Source organism: Hyperoodon ampullatus (genome assembly GCF_949752795.1).
Source record: "Hyperoodon ampullatus genome assembly, contig: scaffold_433, whole genome shotgun sequence".
NCBI classification, from domain to species: Eukaryota; Metazoa; Chordata; class Mammalia; order Artiodactyla; family Ziphiidae; genus Hyperoodon; species Hyperoodon ampullatus.
The window spans coordinates 1-11,072 of NW_027640472.1; the positions used below are offsets into that span (position 1 = coordinate 1).

The window sequence follows — 11,072 nt, forward strand, 5'->3', positions numbered from 1 at the left end:
TCTTGCACCTAAAGCAATTAGAGAAAGAAGAACAAAAACATCCCAAAGTTAGCAGAAGGAAAGGAATCATAAAAATCAGATCAGAAATAAATGAAAAAGAAATGAAGGAAACGATAGCAAAGATCAATAAAACTAAAAGCTGGTTCTTTGAGAAGATAAACAAAATTGATAAACCATTAGCCAGACTCATCAAGAAGAAAAGGGAGAAGACTCAAATCAATAGAATTAGAAATGAAAAAGGAGAAGTAACAACTGACACTGCAGAAATACAAAAGATCATGAGAGATTACTACAAGCAACTCTATGCCAATAAAATGGACAACCTGGAAGAAATGGACAAAGTCTTAGAAATGCACAACCTGCCAAGACTGAATCAGGAAGAAATAGAAAATATGAACAGACCAATCACAAGCACTGAAATTGAAACTGTGATAAAAAATCTTCCAACAAACAAAAGCCCAGGACCAGATGGCTTCACAGGCGAATTCTATCAAGCATTTAGAGAAGAGCTAACACCTATCCTTCTCAAACTCTTCCAAAATATAGCAGAGGGAGGAACACTCCCAAACTCATTCTACGAGGCCACCATCACCTTGATACCAAAACCAGACAAGGATGTCACAAAGAAAGAAAACTACAGGCCAATATCCTGATGAACATAGATGCAAAAATCCTCAACAAAATACTAGCAAACAGAATCCAACAGCACATTAAAAGGATCATACACCATGATCAAGTGGGGTTTATTCCAGGAATGCAAGCATTCTTCAATATACGCAAATCAATCAATGTGATACACCATATTAACAAATTGAAGGAGAAAAACCATATGATCATCTCAATAGATGCAGAGAAAGCTTTCGACAAAATTCAACACTCATTTATGATAAAAACCCTGCAGAAAGTAGGCATAGAGGGAACTTTCCTCAACATAATAAAGGCCATATATGACAAACCCACAGCCAGCATCGTCCTCAATGGTGAAAAACTGAAACCATTTCCACTAAGATCAGGAACAAGACAAGGTTGCCCACTCTCACCACTCTTATTCAACATAGTTTTGGAAGTTTTAGCCACGGCAATCAGAGAAGAAGAGGAAATAAAAGGAATCCAAATCAGAAAAGAAGAAGTAAAGCGGTCACTGTTTGCAGATGACACGATACTATACATAGAGAATCCTAAAGATGCTACCAGAAAACTACTAGAGCTAATCAATGAATTTGGTAAAGTAGCAGGATACAAAATTAATGCACAGAAATCTCTGGCATTCCTATATACTAATGATGAAAAATCTGAAAGTGAAATCAAGGAAACACTCCCATTTACCATTGCAACAAAAAGAATAAAATATCTAGGAATAAACCTACCTAAGGAGACAAAAGACCTGTATGCAGAAAATTATAAGACACTGATGAAAGAAATTAAAGATGATACAAACAGATGGAGAGATGTACCATGTTCTTGGATTGGAAGAATCAACATTGTGAAAATGACTCTACTACCCAAAGCAATCTACAGATTCAATGCAATCCCTATCAAACTACCACTGGCATTTTTCACAGAACTAGAACAAAAAATTTCACAATTTGTATGGAAACACAAAAGACCCCGAATAGCCAAAGCAATCTTGAGAACGAAAACTGGAGCTGGAGGAATCAGGCTCCCTGACTTCAGACTATACTACAAAGCTACAGTAATCAAGACAGTATGGTACTGGCACAAAAACAGAAAGATAGATCAATGGAACAGGATAGAAAGCCCAGAGATAAACCTACACACATATGGTCACCTTGTCTTTGATAAAGGAGGCAGGAATGTACAGTGGACAAAGGACAGTCTCTTCAATAAGTGGTGCTGGGAAAACTGGACAGGGACATGTAAAAGTATGAGATTCGATCACTCCCTAACACCATACACAAAAATAAGCTCAAAATGGATTAAAGACCTAAATGTAAGTCCAGACACTATCAGACTCTTAGAGGAAAACACAGGCAGAACACTCTATGATATAAATCACAGCAAGATCCTTTTTGACCCACCTCCTAGAGAAATGGAAATAAAGACAAAAATAAACACATGGGAACTAATGAAACTTAAAAGCTTTTGCACAGCAAAGGAAACCATAAACAAGACCAAAAGACAACCCTCAGAATGGGAGAAAATATTTGCAAATGAAGCAACTGACAAAGGATTAATCTCCAAAATTTATAAGCAGCTCATGCAGCTCAATAGCAAAAAAACAAACAACCCAATCCAAAAATGGGCAGAAGACCTAAATAGACATTTCTCCAAAGAAGATATACAGACTGCCAACAAACACATGAAAGGATGCTCAACATCTTTACTCATTAGAGAAATGCAAAGCAAAACTACAATGAGATATCATCTCACACCAGTCAGAATGGCCATCATCACAAAATCTAGAAACAATAAATGCTGGAGAGGGTGTGGAAAAAAGGGAACACTCTTGTACTGCTGGTGGGAATGTGAATTGGTACAGCCACTATGGAGAACGGTATGGAGGTTCCTTACAAAACTACAAATAGAACTACCATATGACCCAGCAATCCCACTACTGGGCATTTACCTTGAGAAAACCATAATTCAAAAAGAGACATGTACCAAAATGTTCATAGCAGCCCTATATACAATAGCCCGGAGATGGAAACAACCTAAGTGTCCATCATCGGATGAATGGGTAAAGAAGATGTGGCACATATATACAATGGAATATTACTCAGCCATAAAAAGAAACGAAATTGAGCTATTTGTAATGAGGTGGATGGACCTAGAGCCTGTCATACAGAGTGAAGTAAGTCAGAAAGAGAAAGACAAATACTGTATGCTGACACATATATATGGAATTTAAGAAAAAAAATGTCATGAAGAACATAGGGGTAAGACAGGAATAAAGACGCAGACCTACTAGAGAATGGACTTGAGGATATGGGGAGGGGGAAGGGTAAGCTGTGACAAAGTGAAAGAGCGGCATGGACATATATACACTACCAAACGTAAGGTAGATAGCTAGTGGGAAGCAGCCGCATAGCACAGGGAGATCAGCTCTGTGCTTTGTGACCGCCTGGAGGGGTGGGATAGGGAGGGTGGGAGGGAGACGCAAAAGGGAGGGGATATGGGAACATATGTATATGTATAACTGATTAAATTTGTTATAAAGCAAAAAAAAATAAATAAATAAAGATGAAGGGAAAAAAAAAAAGAATAAAATTTTGCCATTTATGACAAAAAGAAAAAGAGGGGTCCGGATACCTTGAGGGGGGTTTTGGAGGACGGGCAGAGGTTGGGTCAGTGGCAGGAGATACCATTTACCCCTGATTTCTGGGACAAGTGCACGCATAGGTCTGACAGTTACTTGTGTTTTCCTTCAAACTGGTTTCCTTCAAACTCCGATGATGACATCAGAGGCTTCCGACCTTCCCGATTGGATGGACCAGACTCCTTGGTGCTTGGCAGCAGTAGTAGACAACAGAATCTCGCCAGAGCTTCTCTCCACTGACAGTTGCCCCGCAGCTTGGAGAAGGGACGACCACTTGTGTTTAGCCCAAGTCCAGAAGAAGAGTTGGGACAAAGCAGAGTCTAGGCTTCGAGGAAGGGAAGAGTCTGGGAGACATCATGGACAATCGTCAACCGACTTCCCAGGCTGAGGAGCTGAATTCCCAGTCCAGCTCTTCAGGGTACCCCCTGGAGTTGACTGTCTATGAAGAAAGCCCAGGACCGTCAGGTGAGGGAGCTGGCATGAGAAGGAATTTCAGAGATTTGACCAGTAAGGAGGAAAGGGTACAGAGGTCAGGAAGGAGCACCTGCATAAGGTGCCTATGAAAGAAAGGAGACGTTCAGAAAGCCAGGGATTGAGGGAGGAGAGCACAGGAGCTGGGGACACGGAACACCTGGGGAGCAAGAAACAGGGTTAGGAGATGAGATCCAAGGATGAGAGAAGAGGAGAGAGGAAACAAGGGGAGGGTTCTTTTTTTTTATTCCTGGTGGGAGAAATTATCTACCATGAGAAAGAGTTTCGAGGACGGGAAGCTGGACAAATGACAAAAAGAGTCAGGGGAGGGATAGGTAGATATGGACAGAGAAAGATGGAAAGATGACTTGGGGCAAGGTCAGCGGTCTGTGAGACTGGAAAGCACGGGGGTGCTTCGGGGCGGGAGGCGGAGTCGGGGTGGGGTTGGGTGGTCACCAGTGACTGAATTCCCAAGACGAGAGCATCATACTGTAGTCTCTTCTCCTTCGTCAGCTCCCTGGGCTGGTTGCAGCCCCCCGCCTCAGCGCCCCGGCTGTAAGAGGAAGAGGTCAGTGGCGTTCAGAGCGGAGGTGGAGGGCAACACGGCCGCTGAGGCCCAGGACACCTGGGTCGTGGAGTCGCTGAGTGGGCTCAAGATGAAGCTGAAGCGACAGCGGGTGTCTTCAGTGCTGCCTGAGCACCACGAGGCCGACACCTGGGTCGTGGAGTCGTTCAGTGGGCTCAAGATGAAGCTGAAGCGACAGCGGGTGTCTTCAGTGCTGCCTGAGCACCACGAGGCCGACACCTGGGTCGTGGAGTCGTTCAGTGGGCTCAAGATGAAGCTGAAGCGACAGCGGGTGTCTTCAGTGCTGCCTGAGCACCACAAGGTCTTCAAGTGGATGCTTGGTAAGGACCCACCGCCCTGCCCAGCAACCTCCAATCTTATACTTGAAAAACAAACAAACCAAAACTTCCCATGACTACACTTTCCCAGTGGAAAAGAATTCCCTGCTACTTGGTGCGCTCTCCGTCCCTGGCGGACTGTCTACGGATAAAGGATACGGGGGACACATAAAAGATACAGGATGAGGTTAGACTTAGAAATGATACAAGACTAGGTTAGATTTAGAAATGATACAGGATTAGGTGCGCTTGGTTTCAACTGTACCCGAGACTCTAGCTCTTACTGGCCTTTTGAATCTTACTGGCATGTTCGGGGTGGGGGGAGGAGGGGCTGACAAGCCATCTTCACCCCCTGACATGACTGTCAATTGAGACACTGGCTGAGAGTATCTTGATGCCCTCTGCAGGTACGTGAATGCATGATGAAGGGGCATCGCTCCCTGTCACTCGGCCCCCCCAGAAGGGGAGTCACCCCCTTTCCTCCCACAGTGAATGGTCTTCCCTCCCCTCTTTCCGTCAGCTTCACCCTGGGCCACATCTTGGCATTTCCCCAGGGGGGCGCGGTTCACCCTCTTGGCTCTGGAATGCTCCCACGACAGCCCTGTTCCCACTGGCAACATCTGCCCTTTTTTCACAGAGGATCCTGTCGTTAAGAAATTCCTCGCCTGGGACAAAAACCTGGAAGTATCTGACAAGGTAAGTCACCCACTGAGATGGATTCCTGCTCCAGCGCCTGTTCTAGGTGGGCACGCTGGGTGCTTTCTACACCCACGTTTCCACTCCCCTCCTAACCTCATGCCTTGTCAACACTTCCCTCCAGGGGCCTCGAGGTCCCCTCTGGGATCTGAGCCCCAGGAGTGCCCCTTTGGTGGTTGCTGCCTAAGTCCCCTCTCCTCTCAGCTCCTGGGGACTCGCCTTGGCTCCGGTTCAGCGAACACCGTCCTGTGCCCGCGGCCCTAAGTCCACGCCCTCAATCCCACAGCCTCCCATCCTTGGAGCGCCGCCAACTCTGACCTTCTGTCCTCTCCCCTTCCCCAAATAACCAGGCTCACCCCACACGGGGGTCTCTCCTCCAAGTGGCACCACCCATTCCTCGTCCCCTGCTCCCTTCTCCCTCCCACTCTTTCTCCTCTTCCAGGATGTGACCTCTCTCCTACGTTTTTTCCCCTCTTTCCATCAGTATCTCCTGTCGATGGTGATAGCGTATGTCAGCCGGGCCGGGCTCTCCCCCTGGCAATTCCAGAGAATCCATTTCTTCATAGCTCTGTGAGTACCTTGCTCCATCCCCGCCATCAATATTCAACACCCTGGGAGGGCAGAGGGAGAGACGTGGGGCTCTGACCTTTCATCTATTTTTTTAAACCCCTTTGTACTGACTCTAGGTGTGAAAATGACAGGATTACGGTACCGTGGTTTCTTTTTCAAACCATGTTCTGTTTTTTATAGCATTCATTGTCAAAACAAACTACCCTAATGTCAATTAAAACACTGAAAGAAACAAAGCAAAACGCGAAACTTTCCTAAGAGGAGAGGAAGAAAGAACTGACACCATCCTGCCCCCGAGTAACAGACTTGAGACGTTTCCGGTTCGAATTCTCCGGTCTCGGGTCTTCCCACATCAGCACCAAGTGTGATTATCTTCCGTTTCTGCGTTCCCACGACAAATGCCACAACTGGGGCCCGTATCACATAGCGCGGATTTGGTGTCAAATGCTCCCCACTGATGTTTCTTCCAAGTCTCCCAAGTCAGTTGGCTCTATTTGCCTGAACATCCTTCCAAAACACAGGTCTGACCGCTTCACACGATTTCATTGGCTAATGACATGCCAAATCAAGGCCAGAGTTCTGCGTTGGGATTTAACTCTCTCTGCAATCTCCAGCACACCGTCCTGATACTTTATTCCTGTGTTTCACTGCTCCTTCCAAATACCCTGCCCTCTAAGTTTCTATTGAGCTTTCTATCCAGGTATCTTTGCCATACATTTATCTGAAGAAAACGACCCTATCCTTAAAGTGGGTTCAAACACCAAAACCTTCACGATGCCCGATCTCCCTAACTTCTGCATCCCAGAGGCACTTTAGTTCAAATTGTATTATAATGTGATGCTTTGCATTATAGTCATTTCTTATCTCCCCACTTCCCCTTCCCCGGTCCCACTAGACTAGACACCATGTGGAAGGCAGGTCTCGTCAAAATGTCAATGCATTCCCAAAACACTCAGCACAATTCTTTTCATTGGGCAAATGTTTGTTATTGTGAGACTTCCAGGTAATCAGTATTGCATTTGGCCATGAGATAAAATGTTCATTCATTCATTCACTCATTCATCTAACAAACGTTATAAAGTACACCCTACATGCTGGGGAATATGAGGTGGTGGGAACAGAGATTCACAAAAGGCTGTTGAATTCATGCATCAATATGAACCAAGCCCTAAATGTGCCATCTGCTAGGAGAGGGATGAATGCAGAAACAGATCAGATCAGCTCCTGCCCTCAGGAACTGTACATGTACCTACAACATAGGAAGAGAGGTGTGTGCACATAAAACAAGTTGAAGGGAACGGGGGGTTTGGATCGTGTCCTCATCATCAAGGTGTGAGAGGCACCCTTCCGAAGGTCCTGCCTGGCAGTGGCTCCTTGATGACTGGGCGGCTCCCGGTGACGCTGGGCAGGGCTGGGTGGGTCGTGTGAGGATGCTCAGCCTGCTTCTTTTCTGGGAAGCTGACCTCAAGTGGAGGCCCTTCCTGTCCTGATGACAGCGACCTGATGTCTTTCCCCAGCTATGTGGCCAGCGACATGGAAGAGAACAACCAGGCCCCCAAGCAGGCCATCGTTTCGTTCCTCTATGGAAAGAACAGCTCCCAGCATGCCTTGTTCCACAAACTGCGTTCCCAGTTCATCCGTTCCGTGGGCTGGAAGGCACGGGTCACTCGGGAAGAGTGCGAGCAGGTGGGTGGGCTGTGGCGGTCTCGGGGAGGGGGAGGGACGGAGAGGAGGTGGGGATCATGGGGGACTCGGTTTGGGACTTGGGGACAGACGAGAAAGAACCGGAGGCGGGGCAACGGGAGGCAGCGGCATCCTCACTGCCAGGGGCTGTTTGTCTTTCCAGATCCAGGCTTTTGATCCAGAGCTCTGGGTGTGGGGAAGAGGTCGCGCCCTCTTGCCCCAGAGGCCCCAGGACCACGCAGGCCTGAGGTCATCGGCCTGCGCAAAGGTAGGTCTGCGTGCGCAAAGGTGCGGGTGGAATGACGTGTTGCCTACTGAGGAAATCGGAGGAATCCCACTGCTGGACCCGCATCACCTCTCACGCTGTGAAGGGGGCCAGCCAGGCACACAGCCACATGCCGACTCTGCGCCAGCCACGGACTGACAGCCACACACAGACACCAGCACCGCGGGGCCCGTGGGCACCAGACCTCGGGGAAACCAGTTTGTCCCAGACGCATGGGTCTCACTGAAGTTATTTCACCCAAAGCAATTGGGTCCAAATAACAGCTTTGACGAGATGGTGATTGTTTTCCATATACTGTGTTTCCAGTTTCTCTTTTTCATTCATTTTTGGCCTGACATCCCTCAGGGTTATGGGTTCTAGCATTTATCTACAACAAAGTAAATGTCTACAAACAGGATATTAGATAGAACAGCCCACACGTTCAATAAGAAAAGATGAACTATGACTAGCTTTATATTCATCCAAATTTACTTTCAAATTGCCTATGGCCAGATCACCTGTGACTCTTTATTCCCCCTGGCTCACCACTTCTGGACCAATGATTCCTCTAGTACAATGCACCTTTTCCCCCTCACGTTTATGGTCAAGGGGGTTTATCACAATGACTGAAGGTTAAGGAATGCCATCTTCAGCATGGCTTATTACAATTGACACATTAGAGTTCTAGATGTGGGCAGAGGATTGAGCAAACATTTGGTTTAAATCTTGCAAACTAGCTGTCTTAGTCCATTCAACCTGCCCTACTACAGACCGCGTTGCTTAGAAACAACACAGCACGGTCTCTTTTACAAGGGCAATAATCTCATTCATGAGGGCTCTACCCCATGACCTAATAACCTCCCAAAGACCCCACCTCCTAATACCAGCACCTTAGGGGTTAAGATTTTAAGATTTCAACATAAGAATTTTGGGGGACACAAACATTCAGCACATAACACTAACCAAGTTTAGGGCTCAGTATTATTTAAACATTAGGATCCAGGGACTTCCCTGTTGGCACAGTGGTTAACAAACCGCCTGCCAATGCAGGGCACACAGGTTTGAGCGCTGGTCCGGGAAGACCCCACATGCCGCGGAGCAACTAAGCCCGTGCGCCACAACTACTGCGCCTGCGCTCTAGAGCCCACGAGCCACAACTACTGAGCCTGCGTTCTAGAGCCCGCAAGTCGCAACTACTCAGCCTGTGCGCCTAGAGCCCGTGCTCCGCAACAAGAGAAGCCGTCAGGAGAAGCAACGGAGAGTAGTCCTCGCTCACCACAACTAGAGAAAGCCCACACACAGCAACAGAGACCCAATGCAGCCAAAAATAAAAGAAAGAAAATAAGTAAATAAATGAAAACTTAATAATAACATAGACATTAGGATGCAGGGTTAGGGTTAGGGATCCGGCCTCAGGTCTCCTGGTCCACGATGTTGACTTGTCAGTGATGTCTGTAGTGTGCTTCCAAGTTCAGAATTTAAGTGGTGCCAAAGGACCAAGGTGAGTTAAGACTAAAGCAGCATTCTCCAAATGCCAGCTCCCTGAGCAGAATCCCCTGGAGTCTGGGCTATAAAGCAGATTACTGGGCCTGACCTTGGGTGTATTCAGTAGTTTTTGGAGTCAGGGTCACCAAAGTCCAAGAATCGCACTTGAAAACAATGAATGGTTCAGGACTGGGGTTCAGAATGGAGAATTTGAGATAAAACTCCAATCATAAATGAGTCTCAATTCTGGTTAGAACTGACTAAGAATGTGAAAACCTTTATATCTGGACAGTTGCCACTTTGAAATCTGACATCCTTGCTCCTTCTCTTACTTCCAGATCACAGAGCCCAGGAGAGATGAGGATGTTCAACAAGAGGTCAATCCAGACACTGATGACAGCCGTGAAGAAGGAAGGGAGAAGCCTCTTGTGCAGATCATCGAGAAGAAGCCAGCATCTTCTAGAATGAGCGGAGGCGACTTTTCGTGTTATACTCCTAGGAGCGGGGCGTGCTTCTAGGAGTCTGTGGCAGGACAATAAGAAAACAGGGTTTATTCAGATTCCACCCTTTTGGAAGGCACCACCTCAATTTTCAGATCATTTCATTTCTATCTCCCCTGAGACGAACATTGGAGGTCCCATTTTTTATACACTTGTTTGCCCCAGTCTAGAAGCATTTGAAGGTGGAGTGTAGCGGCTCAGAATAGGAGGGAATAACATTAAAATATATAATTAGAAAAATATATATATATATATATAATTACAGCCACAGGGTCATGACTCATGACTTAAGTTTCACTGGCTTATTTTGAAAATGTCACCTATAAAATTATTGTATTTTTATATTTTATATTTATATATTTATTTTAAATAGTTTTGAAATAGTCTTCATTTTGAAACATCTTATTACTACAAACTTTTGTGATGAGAACTGTAGCTGTTGTATATTTACACATATATACAATTTTACTCACATTTTCAAGAGAGATTGTTGATTTTATCTATTACATATTGCCATTCTACTTATAGCATAGTGGGTATTTCCTCCCAATTCTTGTAAGCATAAATTTGTATTTTTTTAGTTCTCATTATTGAATTGTGGGAATTCAGTCGTAATTTTTTAACTTGCCTCAGCATGTTGGTATGTTATTTTAGATTGTTCAAGAGTACCGTGCGATGCAGCTTTTGGGGAACTACAATAAAGATGAAAGTCTTCTCACAGTCAGGATGTGTGTGGTCATTACCAGTCGGCTTCGCCTCTTTGTTGTCCAACGAGGTGTTGCTTAATGGCGTTGTGATTATCCAACCACATTTCTTAACTCTGAAAAATAGTCCTCAATTATTTTTCATGTAGAGAAAACTACAGAAGATGAGGCAGGTCTTGCATCATTCAGGACTCCAATACTGAGAGACAACTCTTGGGTAAAAGGAAAGATAGCTTTATTGAGGAAGCCGGCAGTCCAGAAGAGAGGTGGACTCATGTCCCGAAGAACCAACTCTCCCCTCCTGAAGTTTTGCTTGAGGACTATACAGGGAAAAGAGAAAGGGGCTACATGTTGAAGAGAGGGTTACAGGGTGCGTGATCAGCTCACGGTCATTCTTCTGATTGGTCAGTGGTGAGGTAACGGGGACTCAACAACATCAGCCTTCTGGTTCCAACTGGTCTGGGGTCTACGTGCTTGTGGGCAACATGCAGTTAACTTCTTCCACCTGCTGGGGGTTT

General features: G+C 45.9%; 1 protein-coding gene across 1 annotated transcript; it reads left to right on the top strand.

Annotated features, from left to right (window-relative positions):
• Positions 1-3,633: 3,633 nt before the first annotated feature.
• LOC307070127 (speedy protein E4-like) lies at positions 3,634-9,868 on the top strand (the record flags this gene model as incomplete). Its single annotated transcript, XM_079728714.1, has 7 exons — positions 3,634-3,742; positions 4,262-4,483; positions 5,289-5,347; positions 5,832-5,917; positions 7,435-7,603; positions 7,764-7,868; positions 9,689-9,868. 7 exons carry the CDS (start codon positions 3,634-3,636, stop codon positions 9,866-9,868), a joined length of 930 nt encoding a protein of 309 aa, XP_079584840.1.
• Between the last annotated feature and the right edge of the window lie 1,204 nt (positions 9,869-11,072).